The sequence below is a fragment of the Mobula hypostoma genome, chromosome 22 (genome assembly GCF_963921235.1).
Source record: "Mobula hypostoma chromosome 22, sMobHyp1.1, whole genome shotgun sequence".
In the NCBI taxonomy this organism is placed as follows: domain Eukaryota; kingdom Metazoa; phylum Chordata; class Chondrichthyes; order Myliobatiformes; family Myliobatidae; genus Mobula; species Mobula hypostoma.
In genome coordinates this window covers 3,646,336-3,670,118 of record NC_086118.1, presented here as the reverse complement: position 1 = coordinate 3,670,118, position 23,783 = coordinate 3,646,336, and the positions used below count along the sequence as shown (strand labels likewise).

The 23,783-nt window shown below is 47.7% G+C and overlaps 1 protein-coding gene across 1 annotated transcript in view; it reads right to left on the bottom strand.

The window, feature by feature from the left end:
• LOC134336618 (unconventional myosin-XV-like) overlaps positions 1-23,783 on the bottom strand; it is a 315,256-nt gene that overhangs the window by 249,675 nt on the left and 41,798 nt on the right. Inside the window, exons 4-8 of the mRNA XM_063030961.1 lie at positions 14,481-14,590; positions 8,774-8,848; positions 8,516-8,612; positions 7,698-7,801; positions 3,095-3,158 (exon numbers count right to left, since the gene is read on the bottom strand). Coding sequence (XP_062887031.1) covers positions 3,095-3,158; positions 7,698-7,801; positions 8,516-8,612; positions 8,774-8,848; positions 14,481-14,590 — 450 coding nt within the window. The remainder of the gene's footprint in view (positions 1-3,094; positions 3,159-7,697; positions 7,802-8,515; positions 8,613-8,773; positions 8,849-14,480; positions 14,591-23,783) is intronic.

Below are 23,783 nucleotides of genomic sequence, written 5' to 3'. Positions count from 1 at the left end.
ATCACACAGTCACAGTGTTACCAGGGGAACAACACCATCACGTGTCACAGTGTGACCAAGTGAACAACACCATCTTGCAGTCACAGTGTGACCAGGGGAATAACACAGTCACACAGTCACAGTGTGACCATGGGAACAACACTGTCTCGCAGTTACAGTGCGTCCAGGGGAACAACAACATCACATGTCACAGTACGACCAGGGGAATAACACAGTCACACAGTCACTGTGTGACCAGAGAAACAAAACCATCACGTGTCACAGTATGACCATAGGAACAACACTGTCTCGTAGTCACAGAGTGACCAGGGGAACAACACCGTCACACAGTCACAGTGTGACCAGGGGAACAACACCATCACGTGTCACAGTGTGACCAAGGGAACAACACCATCTCGCAGTCACAGTGTGACCAGGGGAATAACACCGTCACACAGTCACAGTGTGACCATAGGAACAACACTGTCTCACAGTCACAGGCGACCAGAGGAACAACAACATCACATGTCACAGTACGACCAGGGGAATAACACAGTCACACAGTCATTGTGTGACCAGAGAAACAACACCATCACATGTCACAGTGTGACCAAGGGAACAACACCACCTCGCAGTCACAGTGTGACCAGGGGAATAACACAGTCACACAGTCACAGTGTGACCATGGGAACAACACTGTCTCACAGTCACAGTGCATCCAAGGGAACAACACCTTCACACAGTCACAGTGCGACCCGGGGAACAACACCATCTCGCAGTCACAGTGTGACCTAGAGAACAACACCTTCTCGCAGTCACAGTGTGACCAGGGGAATAACACCATTACACAGTCACAGTGCGACCAGAGGAACAACATCAAATGTCACAGTGCGACCAAGGGAATAACACAGTCACACAGTCACTGTGTGACCAGAGAAACAACACCATCACATGTCCCAGTGTGACCAATGGAACAACATCATCTCGCAGTCACAGTGTGACCAGGGGAATAACACAGTCACACGGTCACAGTGTGACCACGGGAACAACACTGTCTCTCAGTCACAGAGTGACCAGGGGAACAACACCATCACACAGTCACAGTGCGACCAGGGGAACAACACTGTCTCGCAGTCACAGTGTGACCAGGGGAACAACACCATCACGCAGTCACAGTGGACCAGGGAACAACACTGTCTCGCAGTCACTGTACAACCAGGGAAACAACACTGAAACACAGTCACGGTGTGACCAGGGGAACAACACCATCGTGCAGTCACAGTGTGACCAGGGGAACAACACTGTCTCGCAGTCACAGTGTGACGAGAGAACAACACCATCACATGTCACAGTGCGACCAGGGGAACAACACCATCTCACAGTCACAGTGTGACCAGGGGAACAGAACCATCACGCAGTCACAGTGTGACCTGGGGAACAACACCGTCCTGCAGTCACAGCGTGACCAAGGGAACAACACCGTCTCGCAGTCACAGTGTGACCTGGGAATAACACAGTCACACAGTCACAGTGTGACCAGAGGAACAACACCGTCCTGCAGTCACAGCGTGACCAAGGGAACAACACCGTCTCGCAGTCACAGTGTGACCATGGGAACAATACTGTCTCGCAGTTACAGTGTGACCAGGGGAACAACACCGTCACACAGTCACAGTGTGACCATGGGAACAACACCATCTCGCAGTCACAGTGTGACCAGGGGCACAACACCGTTACAGTCTAACCAGGGGAACAACAACTTCATGCAATCACAGTGTGACCAGCGGAACAACACCATCACAGAGTCACAGTGCGACCAGGGGACAACACTGTCTCGCAGTCACAGTGTGACCAGGGGAACAACACTGTCTCGTATTCACAGTGCGACCAGGGAAACAACACATTCACGCAGTCACAATGCGACCAGGGGAACAACACCGTCACACAGTCGCAGTATGACCAGCGGAACAATACCATCACGCAGTCACAGTGTGACCAGGGGAACAACACTGTCTCGCAGTCACTGTACAACCAGGGAAACAACACTGAAACACAGTCACAGTGCGACCAGGGGAACAACACCGTCATGCAGTCACAGTGTGACCAGGGGAGCAACACTGTCTCGCAGTCACAGTGTGACGAGGGTAACAACACCATCACATGTCACAGTGCGACCAGGAGAACAACACCATCAGACAGTCACAGTGTTACCAGGGGAACAGAACCATCACGCAGTCACAGTGTGACCAGGGGAACAACACCGTCACATGTTACAATGTGACCATGGGAATAACACAGTCACACAGTCACAGTGTGACCAGGGGAACAACACCATCACGTGTCACAGTGTGACCAAGAGAACAACACCGTCTCGCAGTCACAGTGAGACCCGGGGAATAACAGTCACACAGTCACAGTGTGACCATGGGAACAACACCGTCTCGCAGTCACAGTGCAACCAGGGAAACAACACATTCACGCAGTCACAGTGCGACCAGGGGAACAACACCATCACGCAGTCACAGTGTGACCAGAGGAACAACACTGTCTCGCAGTCACAGTGTGACCATGGGAACAACACTGTCTCGCAGTCACAGTGTGACCATGGGAACCACACTGTCTCGCAGTCACAGTGTGAGCAGGGGAACAACACCATCACGCAGTCACAGTGCGACCAGGGAAACAACACTGTCTCGCAGTCACAGTGTGATCAGGGTAAGAACATCTTCACACAGTCACAGTGTGACCAAGGGATCAACACCATCACGCAGTCACAATGTGACTGGGGAACAACATGGTCCCGCTGTCACAGTGAGACCAGGGGAACAACACCATCACGCAGTCACAGTGCGACCAGAGAAATAACAACATCACATGTCACAGTGTGACCAAGGGAACAACACTGTCACAGTCACAATGTGACCAGGGGAACAACACTGTCTTGCAGTCACAGTGTGACCAGGAGCAGGGCAAACTCACCTACAATCACAGTGACCATGAGTACAAATCACTGTTACAGTTTGACCATGGGAACAATTAAGACATGGGCACTCATGGGTTTATTCACGTTTCCCACACTCTGACCACAGTAACCTGGTCTACATTAAACACATACCTGAAAGACAAGCCTCGACTTTTCCAGAAGGTAATGGGATATTGAGGTTCCAACCACCAGGCCACTGAGAACATTGAAAAGCCACAGCTCAGTACATCCTCCTTTTTTAACAAAACTATAAAAGCTTATTTACACAATAAATACACAAAGTATAAACATTCAGTTGTAATAAGACAGTTGTATTTATAAAACAGTCAATTCCCCGGGGTGCCTATGGCTCCTGGAAATCCTGCAGTGTACCCATTGTGACCACGTGCTGTCTGTCCAAGGACTGCGAGGCACAAACGTATCCCCGGAAGAGGGGCAGGCACTCGACTCAGGCAGGACCCTCAACCTTCGCTCCCCTAGACCCGTGAATGGCCATCCTTCCACAGCTCAGTAGATCTGACTAGCTACAATATGTGAGAACGCCTCCCAGCCAGTGAATGCATCACTGGTGTTTGTTATGAACATTCCCCCCGACTGTAAATTACATCACTGAGCTCACAGCAAACTGGGGTGGGTTTGTGCAGAAAGGACACTTTCTATTTTGTAGCACCCGCAATAATATCAAACCTCTGAGGAAAGAATGGGCATTTTTGAAAGCAACCAATGTGTCCACTCTCCATCCAGATGAGGTGCAGCTTGAGATGACGAAAGCTTTCTCTTTGCCATCCCATTAAACATTCGACACCACAACTCCACTCAGAATAAATGAAGCTCCTTCCAATCTTGCTTCCTCAAACCCTGAATCTACAAGACTCTGCTTACCTCAGCTGATAGCACCTTGACACACCAGACTCTCACTGTTATCCTCCCCTCCCAAAAGCCTAAAGTGTACGATTGTTATTTAGTATCAAGGAATGCGGAATGAAGTCAGTAGATTATTTGGAGGTGCAGATCAAGTACAATCTAACAGAACAAGGAAACAGACTGAGGGTGTTGATTGGCTTCTGTAGATGTCATTGTTTGTTCTATAGAGACTTCAGCCTGTCTTGAACTCTGTGTCCACGTTAATGCAGCTCAGGGTTTAGATTAGATTATCCAGGGTTCCAGGATGAGACTCCACTCTATTTCATTACTCCTGCATTTGCTGGCCCATATTGTCTGTTAATGGTTTAGCATCCCAAATTGATAACAGCTACACTTGTCTTGAAACCCTTCACATCCCTCCCTTGATAATCTTTTGCTCTGACTCTTAACTTCTGCGTCTGGCTAGCCCTCGTCTCCTGTGCACCCCTTTCTCTGTCTGGCTCATCCTGATCTCTCCTGCACCCCTTTCTCCGTCTGGCTAGCCCTCGTCTCCTGTGCACCCCTTTCTCCGTCTGGCTCATCCTGATCTCTTCTGCACCCCTTTCTCCATCTGGCTAGTCCTGGTCTCTTCTGCACCCCTTTCTCCGTCTGGCTCGTCCTGGTCTCTTCTGCACCCCTTTCTCCGTATGGCTAGTCCTGGTCTCTTCTGCACCCCTTTCTCCGTCTGGCTCATCCTGATCTCTTCTGCACCCCTTTCTCCGTCTGGCTCGTCCTGGTCTCTTCTGCACCCCTTTCTCTGTCTGGCTCGTCCTGGTCTCTTGTGCACCCCTTTCTCCATCTGGCTTGTCCCGATCTCTTCTGCACCCCTTTCTCCGTCTGGCTCGTCCTGGTCTCTTCTGCATCCCTTTCTCCGTCTGGCTCGTCCTGGTCTCTTATGCACCCCTTTCTCCGTCTGGCTCGTCCTGGTCTCTTGTGCACCCCTTTCTCCGTCTGGCTTGTCCTGGTCTCTTCTGCACTTCTTTCTCCGTCTGGCTCGTCCTGGTCTCTTGTGCATCCCTTTCTCCATCTGGCTAGCCCTAGTCTCCTGTGCACCCCTTTCTCCGTCTGGCTTGTCCTGGTCTCTTGTGCATCCCTTTCTCCGTCTGGCTAGCTCTAGTCTCCTGTGCACCCCTTTCTCCGTCTGGCTTGTCCTGGTCTCTTCTGCACCCCTTTCTCCGTCTGGCTAGTCCTGGTCTCTTGTGCATCCCTTTCTCCGTCTGGCTAGCCCTAGTCTCCTGTGCACCCCTTTCTCCGCCTGGCTTGTCCTGGTCTCTTCTGCACCCCTTTCTCCGTCTGGCTTGTCCTGGTCTCTTCTGCACCCCTTTCTCCGTCTGGCTAGTCCTGGTCTCTTCTGCACCCCTTTCTCCGTCTGGCTAGTCCTGGTCTCTTGTGCATCCCTTTCTCCGTCTGGCTAGCCCTAGTCTCCTGTGCACCCCTTTCTCCGTCTGGCTTGTCCTGGTCTCTTCTGCACCCCTTTCTCCGTCTGGCTAGTCCTGGTCTCTTCTGCACCCCTTTCTCTACAAACCAGTATTGGGAAATACATCTTACGCTATTTATGTGTTCTTGTCTGGAAGTGCTACCCTACATCTCTGTGATACCCTAGCTCACTCTCCTTTGAGGCATTCCTAGCTCCTTTTTCACTTTCAGTTATTCTTTGCAATACCTACTCCTTCAGCTCAGCATCTAATGTTTTTCCAACTAAACCTTTGGGATCACCTTGAGATGTCTGTCTACACAAAGAGTAGTGTGAGCTGTTCTCGATAAATAACAAGAGTGACTTCACAAGTCACTATTACCTAAGATTTCCTAACATTGGAGACACTGGGAGGTAAATACCGATTTCTGATTCTCCTTTAACTAGCAGATTACGTCAATCAGATGGCACATGCTAGACGTCCTGTTACCTCTCAGCTTTCTGAACCTCCATTAGTGCTCACTTTTCAGAACTGTATTTGATTCTGTTTTAAAAGTCATAACTAAATTTGCTTCCAGCCGATAAGCTTTTTTGTTCTTGCATTAAAACTGATTTCAAGTGGCCAATACTTACAACAAAAATACAAACAGCCCAGGATTTCAGCCACAAAACTACAGGATTCCTTGTGGGGTTCTCATTTCTTCAGCCTGTCTCACTGGAATGGATCCCAGTGTGTAAGATAATGAAATGGCCAAAAATAACAGTTTAAAATGAGTCATAGTTCAAACTGGAAGAACTTACTTAAAGACTTTAGACTCAAGGGAAGACGAGGATCTCTAGACACAGGATAAGGGAGGATGAATTAAAAATTAAGATATTCCTGTAGCTCCTCCTCATAATAAGAAACAATTAGCTACTGGGTCATGTAGTTCCAGCTGTCCTCTGCCCGGGAATGCCCCTGCCCTGATGAACTTAGGACAATCAGACAACCATCTTTTAGAAAGTTGGGAAAGTTGTGCTACTAATCCCAATAAAGAGAGATGTTGAGATCCTGTTAGAAAAAATGGAGCATGCACTTGGTTTAGGTCAGGGACACAAGGGAATACCTTGGTAGTTATAACAAGATTAAGGATACACTTAAGAGGGAAATCAGGGCAAAGAGAGAAAATGAGATGGATCTGGCAGGTAAACTGAAGGAAAACCCCAAGAGATTCTATCCATATACTAAGAGTAAAAGGTTGGCTAGGAAGAGAGGCCTCCTTTGAGGTCAGTAAGGTTGCAAGAGTTGGGTGGGAATTGTAATCAACATATCTCCTTGATGTTTACTGAGGAGAAAATCATGGTTGCTTAAGAGATAAGGGAAACAAGTAGAGATGTTTTGGAAAATATTCATATTACCAGGGAGGAGATATTTGCTGCCTTACGGTGCTTTAAAGTAGAGGAAAATCCCTAGGCCGACTGAATACATCCTCCACTTTGTGGGAAGATAGAGAACCAACTGAGGAGGGTCCTGTAGTGATATTTGCTTCATCGTTATCTACTGATAAGGTCCTAAAGACTGGAATAAGACTAATGTCGTCTACTGTTTAAAAAGGGAACAAGGACAAGTCAGGGAGCTACAGGCAGGTCAGTCTGACTTCAGTGGTGGGGAAGTTACTGGAGGGAATTCTGAAGGACAGGATCTAACCAGTATTTGGATAGCCAGAGTCTAATTAGGAGGAGAGGGTATGTGTTTTTAATTTTTATTTATTTTATTGAGATACAGTATGGAATTTGTCCTTCTGGCCCTTTGATCCACACTGCCCAGCAATTCTCCGATTTTAATCCTAGCCTAGTCACAGCACAATTTACAGTGAGCAATTAACCTACCAAACGGACTGTGGGAAGAAACCAGAGCACGCAGAGGAAACCCATGCAGCCATGGGGAGAACATACAAACTCCTTACAGGCAGCAGTGGGAATTGAACCCGGGTCACCTGTACTGTAAAGTGTTGTGCTAACCACTACGCTGTCATGCCACCCTATCTATGGGAAGTTATGTGTGACAAATCTTCGTGAGTTCTTTGAAAAGGTAGCAAAAAGGGTAGACGAGGGCAAGGCAATTAATGCTGTCTATATGTTCTTTAACAAAACCTTTGACTTTTTTTTAAAACGCAGAGTGTATGGGTATATAGAATGAGCTGTCAGAGAACGTGGTTGAGACAGGTACAATAGTGTCACTTAAAAAGCAAGTGGACAGATACATGGAGGGAGGAGGCCTGGAACAAACACAGGAAATTGGGACTGGCTAAGTGTGCAATATGGTCAGCATTGACTCGTCAGGCCAAAGGCCTGTATCCCAGCTGTATTCCTCTACAACCATGACTCTAACAAAGTTCACAAATAAGACTCACTGCAGCCCAGTCAGCTGTTACTTACTGTCGGATATGAATCCAAAGGAGTTTCCCAAACCTGCTGGAGTTATTATTCAGGACAGTTTTAGCATTCCCAAATGCTTCCAAGATGGGAAAAGCCTGAGTTGCCTGTGGCAAGAAACAGTACAGATTATGGCATATCTTTCTGCTCACCTATGTTGTCACACTGACATGACGATTGTCAGGAACATGAAATGATCAATTTCTGATCAGCTGGAATGTCACAGATTAGTGTGTTGAAGGTCAGATAGGAAAGTGATGTTTTGGAGCATGAGGCAAATGATAAACACTTTATGGACAATCACTCTATCTTATACACTACATTAGACTAGTGGGCCTGTTAACACCAATCACTCTCACTACGACAATTCTATCTTGGGTTATGAACCTATTAAATTTAAATGAGGGAGTGACTTCACTCCGAGCTGTGACTGACAGGTAGTAGTACCACTGGGTCATCACTGTGACCAAAATCATGAAACAGCTCGTGAGCTGTCACACCACATTTCTGCATATTTCCCCAATCACCTTCAAGTGTCAAAAAGTCTCTGTCCCTACCTCCATTGTGTGTGTGTGTATACACATGTATGTTTCTGTGCATGTATCTTGTTTGTATTTGTGCATGTGTATTCAGATGAGTGTGTGTCCATATGGATCTGAGCTTCCATGATGTTTAGTCAGATCTGTCTGTGTTTGTGTCCATGCACGTACAGTGTGTGACATGTCAGAGTAAATGTGTGAATGCTACACAGTTCTTTCTGAAGGAGACATTCATTTTCATTGATTTCAGACTAACAACCAGTTCTGTGTAGCGAGTCTGACCTGACAGATTTCTTCCTCCCTGGTTCCCTGGTAAAGCGTCGTCAGGTAGCGGATGATCAGTTTTGCTGCCTCAGTCTTCCCTGTTCCACTCTGTCCACTACACAGATAGAAATGGAGGAATCAACGTCACTCAACGTCATGCCAGCCCAGTACCCTGAATCGTCTAGCCTACAACATTAATTGCAAGCACTCTCCAGTCATTCCGGGACAGCTCCAGCATTTTGGACAGACGCGATGCTGTCAGAATGTAGCACCCACCTGACGATGATACACTGCTCTCTCTCACGCCTCTGGCTCAATGTGTACGCAGCATCAGCAATGGCAAAGATGTGCCTGTGAACAGAAAGAAGGCATCTTGTCACCTGACCCACATTCACACTCTGCACCTGCTTTTGAGCGGTTTATCATTTGGTTCTTTAGTTCAACAATTCAAAAATATTTGGGGCCATCAGAACGACAAGACATTTGACCAGATCATGGTACTTTGTTTAACGTTGCTATTGCAACAATTTCCCGGTCAATGATGTCTGAACTTGAATTTGACCAGCACCATCTGAGCTATTTGTCCCAACTCGACCTGACCTCTGATTCGGGGCTGTGTGGGAAATCCCCATTCACCTTGACACCCCTTTCAAACCACTACAGTGGAGCTTGGCATATGGTGGACTTTCTCAGCAAATGTGGCCTTAATCACAGCATAGTGACAGTTGGAGGTAAACAACACACTTACCTTGGCTCCCTCGAACTCTCACTGTGTTAATCCCATGCATAGCCACCTGCCAACATCTTCATCCCTGCTTCTCAAAATGCAGCCATTTCCTGAACTTCTTCCACTGATAGTGCCCAGTCTACTCACCCCCACCTAAAGCTGTGCTCTAGACCCCCACCCCAGGTGCTGCCATTCAGTCTTCCGGCCTCGTGGCTTCCTGATCCTAACCCCCCCGCCCCAACCTCCTGACAACAACTCAGATGTGAATGGAGATTGGTAAGCTTCCAGACCACAGAAAAATTGGTAGTAAGTAGGGTTGTCCTAAGCTACATGAACTAGATGAGCTAATCATTTGGGCAGCGGCAGCTGGAATTTAATTCCGGTTAAGTGGGAGGTAATGCATCTTGGGAAAGTCCAAAAAGGATAAGAGTCAGAAAATGATCGTGAGCTGACAATCGGTCAGAATCAGGTTTATTATCACCGGCATGTGACGTGAAATTTGTTAACTTAGCAGCAGCAGTTCAAGGCAATACATAATATAGAAAAATAAACAATAAATAAATAAATAAATAACAATATACATATATAGAATAGATTTAAAATCGTGCAAATACAGAAATAAGATATATTTAAATAGTGAGGTAGTGTTCATGGGATCAATGTTCATTTAGGAATCGGATGGCAGAGGGGAAGAAGCTGTTCCTGAATCACTGAGTGTGTGCCTTCAGGCTTCTGTACCTCCTACCTGATGGTAACAGTGAGAAAAGGGCTTGCCCTGGGTGCTGGGGGGGCCTTAGTTCAATCTCCAAAGCTGAGAGGTAGCAGTACTAACGAGTATAGGTATCCAGCAATCTCAGAGTAAAAAACTTAGCCCACGAACCTACCCCCTCTCACCTGCAATGCATGCCCTCTGGTATTAGACATTTCAATCCTGGGAAACAGATCCTCTCTGTCCACTCTGTCTGTACCTCTCATTATCTTGTAAACCTCTGTCAGATCTCCCGTCAGCATTCAATGCTGCAGAGAAAACTACTCAAGTTTATCTATCTTCATCTTTCCCTCTAAACCAGGCAGCATCCTGATAAACCTCTTCTGCAGCCTCTCCAAAGCCTCGACATCCTTCCTATAGTGGAGCAACCAAAAACGTATGCAGTTCTCCAGATGTGGCCTAACCAGAGCTTTATAAAGTTGCAACATAACCTCCTCACTTTTAAACTCAATGCCTCATCTAATGAAAGCAAGCATTCCATAAGCGTTCTTAACCATTTTATCAACCTGTGTAGCCACTTTCAAAGAGCTAAGAACGTGGACCCCAAGATCTCTCTGCTCAGCAACACTGTTAAGGATCTTGCCCTGAATAGTGTACTGTCTCCTTGCAATTGCCCTACCAAGATGCAACTCCATCTGCCACTTCTCAGTCCATTTCTGCAACTGATCTACATCATGCCGTATTCTTTGCAAGTCTTCTATACTATCCACAACTCCACCAATCTTGGTATTACCTGCAAATTTACTAACCCACCCATCTACATTTTCATCCAGGTCATTTACATACATTACAAACAGCAGAGGTCCCGGCACAGATCCCTGCAGAACTCCACTAATTACAGACCTCCAGCTCGAACAAGTCCCTTTAACCACCACCCTCTGTCTCTTATGCGCAATCCATTCTGAATCCAAACAGCCAATTCGCCACAGACCCCATACATCTTAACCTTCTGGATTAGCCTCCCGTGCGGGACTTTGTCAAATGCCTTACTGAAATCCATGTAGACAACATCCACTGCCCTACCGTCATCAATCTCTGTCATCACCTTGTCAAAAAAACTCAGTCAAGTTGGCAAGGCACGACCTGCCCTGCACAAAGCCATGCTGCCTCTAGCTAATCAGGCCATGGGCTTCCAAATGCTCAGATATCCTATCCCTGAGAATGTTCCCCAGCAATTTCCCCACAACTGATGTGAGAGTCACTGGTCTATAGTTCCCAGGACTTTCCTTTCTTCCCTTCTTAAATAGAAGTACAAGACTAGCCACTTGCCAGTCCTCGGAACCTCACGTAGAGAGGTCACAAAAATGCTGATCAGGGTCCCAGCAATCTCGTCTCTTGCCTCCTTCAATAACCTTGGGGAAATCCCATCAGGTCCGGGGATTTCACCTTAATACTCTGTAGAAGGCCCAACACTTCCTCTTCCTAGATTTCTAAAAGCCCGAATGTATTTACACACTCAGCACTGATCTCCTGGTCCTCCATGTCCTTTTCCTTGGTAAATAGAAAAGCAAAGTACTCATTAAGTACTTCACTCACATTCTCTGCATCCAAGCAAGTGTTCCCCCCGCCCCGACCTTTACCCTTGAATGTTCCCACCCTATCCCGAGATATCCTCTTGCTCTTGCTGTATGTGTAGAATGCCTTGGGATTCACCTTAATCCGAGTTGCCAAGGAATTTTATGGTCTCTCCTGGCCTTCCTAATTCCCTTTTTTGGTTCCTTTCTGGCTTCTTTATTTCCTCATGTGCTTTATTTGATCCTGACTTCTGGAGCTTTACATACTTCTCCTTTTTCTTCTTGACGAAATTCACCGCCTCTCTGGACAGCCAAGGTTCTCTTATGCCCGTTCTTCCTTCTAACAGGACCATACCTTTCCTATACTCTGTGCAATTGGTCTTTAAACATCCTCCACATGTCTGACGTAGACTTGCCAGAGAAAAGGTGTCCCCAATTAACACTTCTTAGTTCCTGCCTCATGCCCTCGTAATTAGTCCTACTCCAATTGAAAACTTTCCCACCAGGACCATACCTATCCTTATCTAGAGCTATCCTGAAAGTGCAGGAGTTGTGGTCACTGATCCCGAACTGTTCACCCGCTGAAAGGTCAGTCACTGGGCAAGCTCGTTACCCACACCAGGCCCAGTACAGTTCCCCATCTTCCTAGAGATGCTGCCTGGCCTGCTGCGTTCACCAGCAACTTTGATGTGGGTTGCAGTTCCTCCTCTCATTGATTTAAGAAACCTTCCTGGATACACTTAACGAATTCAGCCCCATCTAAACGCCTGACACTAACAAGGTCCTAATTTATATTAGGGAAACTGAAATCCCCCATGACAATAACCCTTTTATTTTTACACATTTCCTTATTCTAATTATATATCTATCCCTCAATGTCCCGGTGGCTATTAGGGGGTCTGTAGTACAGTGTGATTGCACCCTTCCTATTCCTGAGTTCCTCCCAAATGGACTCAGTGTGTGACCCCTCCATTATGTCTCCTGAGTGCAACTGTGATATTATCCCCGCTTAGTGCCTCCCCACCCCTCCCTTTTACCTCCTGCAAACTCTCCCAGGTAGCATCAGTGACACTCACAGCCAGGATACTGGTTCCCCCCAGTTCAGGTGTAACCTGTCCCTCGTGCACAGGTCACCCCTTCCCCAGTAAAGGTTGCAATGGTCCAAGAACTTGAAACCCTGTCCCGGCACCATCTCCATTCATTTGTGCTACTACCCCGTTCCTACCTGCACTAGCCCATGGCACAGAGAGTAATCCAGAGATTACTACCTTGGAGGTTCTTCTCTCCAGCCTCTTTTCTAACTCAATGCATAGTCCCTCTTCCCCTTTTCTGCCCACGTCATTGGTGCCATTATGCACCATGATCTCTGCCTGCTCCCCCTCCCGCTTGGAAATACCCCAGCACCTGGGAGGCAACACGCCATCCTGATGTCTCTCTTGCGGCCACAGGACCTCCTTTCAATCCCCCTAACTACTGAGTTCCCTAGAACTACCGCATTGCCTGACAAGCCTCAGAGCCACCAGTTTGGTTGCTGCTGCTGTCTTCTGATGGGTCATACCCCACCCCCGGCAGCAGTATCTAAAGGATGCTGAGGGGAATGGTCAGAGCGGACCCTACACTGACTTCTTAATCCCCTTACCCCTCTTGGTCCTCTGGGTGTGACCACGTCTTCAAAAGTCTTGTCTATAAGATCTTCAGTCTCCCAAATGATCCTGGTCAGTCAGGTGCACTTACCACAGATGCAGCCATCAGGAAAACTGTCAGGTATCCTGACAGGAGGACCGTTCCATCCTGACTACCCGATACCAAAACAGAAACAGTCTTGCCTCTTCTTAACTGTGCCTCACCTGTTCACGCCAAAGCCTTCACACTCTATCACTGGCACACTCCAGCAATACACTTGGGCCTACCCTTCTTTTATTTGTAGCACAGGTTAGGAGTCTGATGCCCACAAGCTCCATGCCTGTGCAGCCCAAAAAGACCGGCCTTCCCAGAATCTGCTCCTTTTAGCCTGTCTCTCCCGCCTTCTGTAGGGCTGACACCAATACACACTCCTTCCACCTGAGCCACCAAGAAAAGACAGCTTTACCGAGTCTGCTCTCTTCACACTCACGTTCAAGTTCTACACAGACTACACTGGAGGCCTCCGCGCTGCAAAATTCTATTGCACATGAGACCCCAAGAAAGGTGCATGATAAAATAATAAAATAGACCCACTAATGTTATATGGAGCAATGTGAGGGGGGGGGGTCATGGGTTGAGAAGTTTAGGGAAGTAGACACAGGATTAGGGCTTGGACACAGAGCAGGGAGGAGGGAGAGATTTGAGCTTGAATAATGGGGAGGGGGGAGGGTGCAAATGTTGGCTATGGAACCCCCAGCTGTGTTGTGGTAGTGAAGGAAGATGTGGAAGCAGACAGAGATCTGATCAGCTTTTTATTTATACAATTCTGATCAAGGCTACACACAGGCAAATTGGGCAAGGCTGCTTCAGTTTCCCAAAGATGTGAATTTGGCAATTATTCTTTAATTCAAAATATCGAAGATACTTGAAAATATTGAAATGATGGCAAACTTAATGGACGGCGCAGTGACGTAGTGGTTAGTGTAACACTTTACAGTGCCATCTTTACAGCAACCTGTTTCTGAATCCCTCCACTGGCTGTAAGGAGTGACTGCGGGTTTCCTCCGGGTGCTTTGGTTTCCTCCCACAGTCCAAAGACGTTCATGTTAGGGTTGGTAAATTGTGGGATCGCTATGTTGGTGCCAGTAGCATGAAGACACTTGCAGGCTGCTTGGATTGTGTTGGTTGTTGATGCAAACTGAATATTTCACACTATGTTCCAATGGTTTGCTGTCCATGTCACAAATAAACATAATCTTCACCTTTCAATCTTTACTCATTTTGTAATTATTCAAATCAAACAGATACTGAGCCACCCCCAGTCCCAGCGCCGTCTGTCAGGGGACTTACGGAGGGTTCTCAGAAAGCTCCTTCCTCCTGTATTGTTCAGCAGATTCTGTGGCGTATATCCCAACACACTTGTAAGGGTTCAATGAAACCAGAATGCTCCAAATGTAAGTCTGTGAAAGAAGGAGCAATGACTTGAACATTCAAAATCACAATTCTCAAGCCAAGATCAACTTTGGACATATTGGGAGCAATATATGAGGACTGTATTGACAGAATGCAGAAAGCACTGCACTTTCATCCTGAGACTCATACCACTGGCCGACACCAGCACTTCCACAAAATTACCCACAGCATCTCAAATGTACACATTCACAAAGCACACCACCCCTGCAGTATGCATACCAGCTCACACAATCCCGCCACATCACTGACCTACTCGGTTTCTATCTTACCCTCACCACGTAGCTGCACCCATCACCCCACACACACACAGACTGAGAGACATCGCCCCGTACAGACAGACTGACTGACATTGCCCCATACAGACAGACTGACTGACGAACATTGCCCCACACACACAGACTGACCGACATTGCCCCATTAAGACTGACATTGCCCCATACAGACAGACTGACTGACATTGCTCCATACAGACAGACTGACTGACGAACATTGCCCCATACACACAGACTGACTGACATTGCCCCATTAAGATTGACATTGCCCCATACAGACTGACTGACATTGCCCCATACAAACATTGCCCCATATAGACTGACTGACATTGCCCCATACAGACTGACTGAACGACATAGCCCCATACAGACTGAATGAATGACAAAGCCCCATACAGACAGACTGACATTGCCCCGTACAGACTGACTAACATTGCCCCATACATACAGTCTGACATTGCCCCATACAGACAGTCTGACATTGCCCCATACAGACAGACTGACATTGCCCCATACAGACTGACTGACTAACATTGCCCCATACAGACAGTCTGACATTGCCCCATACAGACTGACTGAATGACATTGCCCCAGAGAGTCTGACATTGCCCCATTAAGACTGACTGACTGACATTGCCTCATACAGACTGATTGACATTGCCCCATACAGACTAACCGACTGACATTGCCCCATACAGTCTGACATTGCCCCATACAGACAGACTGTCTGAACGACAAAGCCCCATACAGACAGACTGACATTGCCCCATACAGACTGACTGACTGACATTGCCCCATACAGACAGTCTGGCATTGCCCCATACAGACTGACTGACAGACATTGCTCCATTGGACAAACTGACTGACAATGTTCCACACACACACACACACACACACACACACACACAGAGACTGACAGATGTCGCCCCACACAGACAGGCTGAATGACATTGCCCCATACAGGCAGACTGACATTGTTCCCATACAGACTCACTGACAGACATTGCCCCATACAGACAGACTGACATTGCCCCATACAGACTGACTGACTGACATTGTCCCATACAGACAGACTGACATTGCCCCATACAGACAGATTGACTGAAAGTGCCCCATATACACAGAGACTGACTGACAAATCTTCATACAGACAGACTGACTGAAAATGCCCCGCCACACACAAACACACACACAGACAAATATCACCCCATACAGACAGACTGACTGACATTGCCCTATACAGGCAGGCTGACTGACAGACATTGCCCCACACACACACAGACTGACTGACATTGCCCCATACAGACTGACTGACTGACAGTGCCCCATACAGACAGACTGACTGACAATATTCCACACAGACAGACTGACAGATATTGCCCAATACAGACAGGCTGAATGACATTGCCCCATACAGACATACTGACATTGCCCATACAGACAGACTGCAAGTGCCCTATACAGACAGAGACTGACTGACATTGCCCCAAACAGACTGACTGACAGACATTGCCCCACACACACACAGACTGACTGACATTGCCCCATACAGACAGACTGACTGATATTGCCCCATACAGACTGACTGATATTGCCCCCATACAGACTGACTGACATTGCCTCATACAGACTGATTGACATTGCCCCATACAGACAGACTGACATTGCCCCATACAGAATGACTGATATTGCCCCATACAGACTGACTGATATTGCCCCCATACAGACTGATTGATATTGCCCCATACAGACTGACTGATATTGCCCCCATACAGACTGATTGACATTGCCCCATACAGACAGACTGACAGACAATATTCCACACAGACAGACTGACAGATATCGCCCCATACAAACAGGCTGAATGGCATTGCCACATACAGACATACTGACATTGTCCATACAGACAAACAGACTGAAAGTGCCCTATACAGACAGAGACTGACTGACATTGCCCCAAACAGACTGACATTGCCCCAAACAGACTGACATTGCCCCCATACAGACTGACTGACATTGCCCCAAACAGACTGACATTGCCCCCATACAGACAGACTGACATTGCCCCATATAGACAGACTGACTGATATTGCCCCCATACAGACAGACTGACATTGCCCCATACAGACTGACTGACTGACATTGCCCCATACAGACAGACTGACTGACATTGCCCCGATACAGACTGACTGACTGACATTGCCCCATACAGACAGACTGACATTGCCCCATACAGACTGACTGACATTGCCCCATACAGACAGACTGACATTGCTCCATACAGACTGACTGACATTGCCCCATACAGACTGATTGACATTGCCCCATACAGACAGACTGACAGACAATATTCCACACAGACAGACTGACAGATATCGCCCCATACAAACAGGCTGAATGGCATTGCCACATACAGACATACTGACATTGTCCATACAGACAAACAGACTGAAAGTGCCCTATACAGACAGAGACTGACTGACATTGCCCCAAAAAGACTGACATTGCCCCCACACAGACAGACTGACATTGCCACATACAGACAGACTGACATTGCCCCATACAGACTGACTGATATTGCCCCAGACAGACTGACTGACATTGCCCCATAGAGACTGACTGACATTGCCCCATACAGACTGACATTGCCCCATACAGACTGACTGACATTGCCCTATACAGACAGACTGACATTGCCCCATACAGACTGACTGATATTGCCCCAGACAGACTGACTGACATTGCCCCATACAGACTGACATTGCCCCATACAGACTGACATTGCCCCATACAGACTGACTGACATTGCCCCATACAGACAAACTGACATTGCCCCATACAGACAGACTGACTGACATTGCCCCTTACAGACTGACATTGCCCCATACAGACTGACTGACTGATAATGCCCCATACAGACTGACATTGCCCCATACAGACAGACTGACATTGCCCCATACAGACTGACTGACTGATATTGCCACATACAGACTGACTGACTGACATTGCCCCATACAGACTGACATTGCCCCATACAGACAGTCTGACATTGCCCCATACAGACTGACTGACATTGCCCCGTACAGCCTGACTGAATGACATTGCCCCATACATACAGACTGACTGACATTGCCCCATACAGGCAGTCTGACATTGCCCCATACTGACTGACTGAATGACATTGCCCCATACAGAGAGTCTGACATTACCCCATTAAGGCTGACTGACATTGCCTCATACAGACTGACTGACATTGCCCCATACAGACTGACCAACTGACATTGCCCCATACAGACTGACTGACTGACATTGCCCCATACAGACTGACTGACTGACATTGCCCCATACAGACAGTCTGACATTGCCCCATACAGACAGACTGACATTGCCCCATACAGACTGACTGACTGACATTGCCCCATACAGACTGACCGACTTACATTGCCCCATACAGTCTGACATTGCCCCATACAGACAGACTGTCTGAATGACAAAGCCCCATACAGACTGACATTGCCCTATACAGACTGACTGACTGACATTGCCCCATACAGACTGACTGACAGACATTGCCCCATAGAGACAAACTGACTGACAATGTTCCACACACACACACACACACACACACACACACACACAGATGTCGCCCCACACAGACAGGCTGAATGACATTGCCCCATACAGGCAGACTGATATTGTTCCCATACAGACTGACTGACTGACATTGCCCCATACAGACTGACTGACATTGCCCCATACAGACTGACTGACATTGCCCCATACAGACTGACATTGCCCCATACAGACAGATTGACTGAAAGTGCCCCATATACACAGAGACTGACTGACAAATCCTCATACGGACAGACTGACTGACAATGTTCCACACACACACAGATATTGCCCCGTACAGACAGACTGACTGACATTGCCCTATACAGACAAGCTGACTGACAGACATTGCCCCACACACACACAGACTGACTGACATTGCCCCATACAGACTGACTGACAGACATTGCCCCACACACACACAGACTGACTGACATTGCCCCATACAGACAGACTGACTGATATTGCCCCATACAGACTGACTGATATTGCCCCCATACAGACTGACTGACATTGCCTCATACAGACTGATTGACATTGCCCCATACAGACAGACTGACATTGCTCCATACAGACTGACTGATATTGCCCCATACAGACTGACTGATATTGCCCCCATACAGACTGATTGATATTGCCCCATACAGACTGACTGATATTGCCCCCATACAGACTGATTGACATTGCCCCATACAGACAGACTGACAGACAATATTCCACACAGACAGACTGACAGATATCGCCCCATACAAACAGGCTGAATGGCATTGCCACATACAGACATACTGACATTGTCCATACAGACAAACAGACTGAAAGTGCCCTATACAGACAGAGACTGACTGACATTGCCCCAAACAGACTGACATTGCCCCAAACAGACTGACATTGCCCCCATACAGACTGACTGACATTGCCCCAAACAGACTGACATTGCCCCCATACAGACAGACTGACATTGCCCCATATAGACAGACTGACTGATATTGCCCCCATACAGACAGACTGACATTGCCCCATACAGACTGACTGACTGACATTGCCCCATACAGACAGACTGACTGACATTGCCCCGATACAGACTGACTGACTGACATTGCCCCATACAGACAGACTGACATTGCCCCATACAGACTGACTGACATTGCCCCATACAGACAGACTGACATTGCTCCATACAGACTGACTGACATTGCCCCATACAGACTGATTGACATTGCCCCATACAGACAGACTGACAGACAATATTCCACACAGACAGACTGACAGATATCGCCCCATACAAACAGGCTGAATGGCATTGCCACATACAGACATACTGACATTGTCCATACAGACAAACAGACTGAAAGTGCCCTATACAGACAGAGACTGACTGACATTGCCCCAAAAAGACTGACATTGCCCCCACACAGACAGACTGACATTGCCACATACAGACAGACTGACATTGCCCCATACAGACTGACTGATATTGCCCCAGACAGACTGACTGACATTGCCCCATAGAGACTGACTGACATTGCCCCATACAGACTGACATTGCCCCATACAGACTGACTGACATTGCCCTATACAGACAGACTGACATTGCCCCATACAGACTGACTGATATTGCCCCAGACAGACTGACTGACATTGCCCCATACAGACTGACATTGCCCCATACAGACTGACATTGCCCCATACAGACTGACTGACATTGCCCCATACAGACAGACTGACATTGCCCCATACAGACAGACTGACTGACATTGCCCCTTACAGACTGACATTGCCCCATACAGACTGACTGACTGATAATGCCCCATACAGACTGACATTGCCCCATACAGACAGACTGACATTGCCCCATACAGACTGACTGATATTGCCACATACAGACTGACTGACTGACATTGCCCCATACAGACTGACATTGCCCCATACAGACAGTCTGACATTGCCCCATACAGACTGACTGACATTGCCCCGTACAGCCTGACTGAATGACATTGCCCCATACATACAGACTGACTGACATTGCCCCATACAGGCAGTCTGACATTGCCCCATACTGACTGACTGAATGACATTGCCCCATACAGAGAGTCTGACATTACCCCATTAAGGCTGACTGACATTGCCTCATACAGACTGACTGACATTGCCCCATACAGACTGACCAACTGACATTGCCCCATACAGACTGACTGACTGACATTGCCCCATACAGACTGACTGACTGACATTGCCCCATACAGACAGTCTGACATTGCCCCATACAGACAGACTGACATTGCCCCATACAGACTGACTGACTGACATTGCCCCATACAGACTGACCGACTTACATTGCCCCATACAGTCTGACATTGCCCCATACAGACAGACTGTCTGAATGACAAAGCCCCATACAGACTGACATTGCCCTATACAGACTGACTGACTGACATTGCCCCATACAGACTGACTGACAGACATTGCCCCATAGAGACAAACTGACTGACAATGTTCCACACACACACACACACACACACACACACACACACACAGATGTCGCCCCACACAGACAGGCTGAATGACATTGCCCCATACAGGCAGACTGATATTGTTCCCATACAGACTGACTGACTGACATTGCCCCATACAGACTGACTGACATTGCCCCATACAGACTGACTGACATTGCCCCATACAGACTGACATTGCCCCATACAGACAGATTGACTGAAAGTGCCCCATATACACAGAGACTGACTGACAAATCCTCATACGGACAGACTGACTGACAATGTTCCACACACACACAGATATTGCCCCGTACAGACAGACTGACTGACATTGCCCTATACAGACAAGCTGACTGACAGACATTGCCCCACACACACACAGACTGACTGACATTGCCCCATACAGACTGACTGACTGACATTGCCCCATACAGTCTGACGTTGCCCCATACAGACTGACATTCCCCATACAGACTGACTGACTGACATTGCCCCATACAGACTGACTGACATTGCCCCATACAGACAAACTGACATTGCCCCATACAGACTGACTAACTGACATTGCCCCATACAGACTGACTGACTGACAATGCCACATACAGACAGACTGACTGACAATATTCCACACAGACAGACTGACAGATATTGCCCCATACGGACAGGCTGAATGACATTGCTCCATACAGACATTGCCCATACAGACAAACAGACTGAACGTGCCCTATACAGACAGAGACTGACTGACATTGCCCCCATACAGACTGACATTGCCCCATACAGACAGACTGACTGATATTGCCCCCATACAGACAGACTGACATTGCCCCATACTGACTGACTGAATGACATTGCCCCATACAGAGAGTCTGACATTGCCCCATTAAGGCTGACTGACTGACATTGCCCCATACAGACAGTCTGACATTGCCCCATACAGACTGACTGACATTGCCCCGTACAGCCTGACTGAATGACATTGCCCCATACATACAGACTGACTGACATTGCCCCATACAGGCAGTCTGACATTGCCCCATACTGACTGACTGAATGACATTGCCCCATACAGAGAGTCTGACATTGCCCCATTAAGGCTGACTGACTGACATTGCCCCATACAGACAGTCTGACATTGCCCCATACAGACAGACTGACATTGCCCCATACAGACTGACTGACTGACATTGCCCCATACAGACAGACTGACATTGCCCCATACAGACTGACTGACTGACATTGCCCCATACAGACTGACTGACATTGCCCCATACAGACTGACCGACTTACATTGCCCCATACAGTCTGACATTGCCCCATACAGACTGTCTGAATGACAAAGCCCCATACAGACTGACATTGCCCTATACAGACTGACTGACTGACATTGCCCCATACAGACTGACTGACAGACATTGCCCCAAAGAGACAAACTGACTGACAATGTTACACACACACACACACACACACACACACACACACACACACAGATGTCGCCCCACACAGACAGGCTGAATGACATTGCCCCATACAGGCAGACTGATATTGTTCCCATACAGACTGACTGACTGACATTGCCCCATACAGACTGACTGACATTGCCCCATACAGACTGACATTGCCCCATACAGACAGATTGACTGAAAGTGCCCCATATACACAGAGACTGACTGACAAATCCTCATACGGACAGACTGACTGACAATGTTCCACACACACACAGATATTGCCCCGTACAGACTGACTGACTGACATTGCCCCATACAGACTGACTGACAGACATTGCCCCATAGAGACAAACTGACTGACAATGTTCCACACACACACACACACACACACACACACACACACAGATGTCGCCCCACACAGACAGGCTGAATGACATTGCCCCATACAGGCAGACTGATATTGTTCCCATACAGACTGACTGACTGACATTGCCCCATACAGACTGACTGACATTGCCCCATACAGACTGACTGACATTGCCCCATACAGACTGACATTGCCCCATACAGACAGATTGACTGAAAGTGCCCCATATACACAGAGACTGACTGGCAAATCCTCATACGGACAGACTGACTGACAATGTTCCACACACACACAGATATTGCCCCGTACAGACAGACTGACTGACATTGCCCTATACAGACAAGCTGACTGACAGACATTGCCCCACACACACACAGACTGACTGACATTGCCCCATACAGACTGACTGACTGACGTTGCCCCATACAGACAGACTGACATTGCCCCATACACGCTGACTAACTGACATTGCCCCATACAGACTGACTGACTGACAGTGCCCCATACAGACAGACTGACTGACAATATTCCACACAGACAGACTGACAGATATTGCCCAATACAGACAGGCTGAATGACATTGCCCCATACAGACATACTGACATTGCCCATACAGACAGACTGCAAGTGCCCTATACAGACAGAGACTGACTGACATTGCCCCAAACAGACTGACTGACAGACATTGCCCCACACACACACAGACTGACTGACATTGCCCCATACAGACAGACTGACTGATATTGCCCCATACAGACTGACTGATATTGCCCCCATACAGACTGACTGACATTGCCTCATACAGACTGATTGACATTGCCCCATACAGACAGACTGACATTGCCCCATACAGACTGACTGATATTGCCCCATACAGACTGACTGATATTGCCCCCATACAGACTGATTGATATTGCCCCATACAGACTGACTGATATTGCCCCCATACAGACTGATTGACATTGCCCCATACAGACAGACTGACAGAC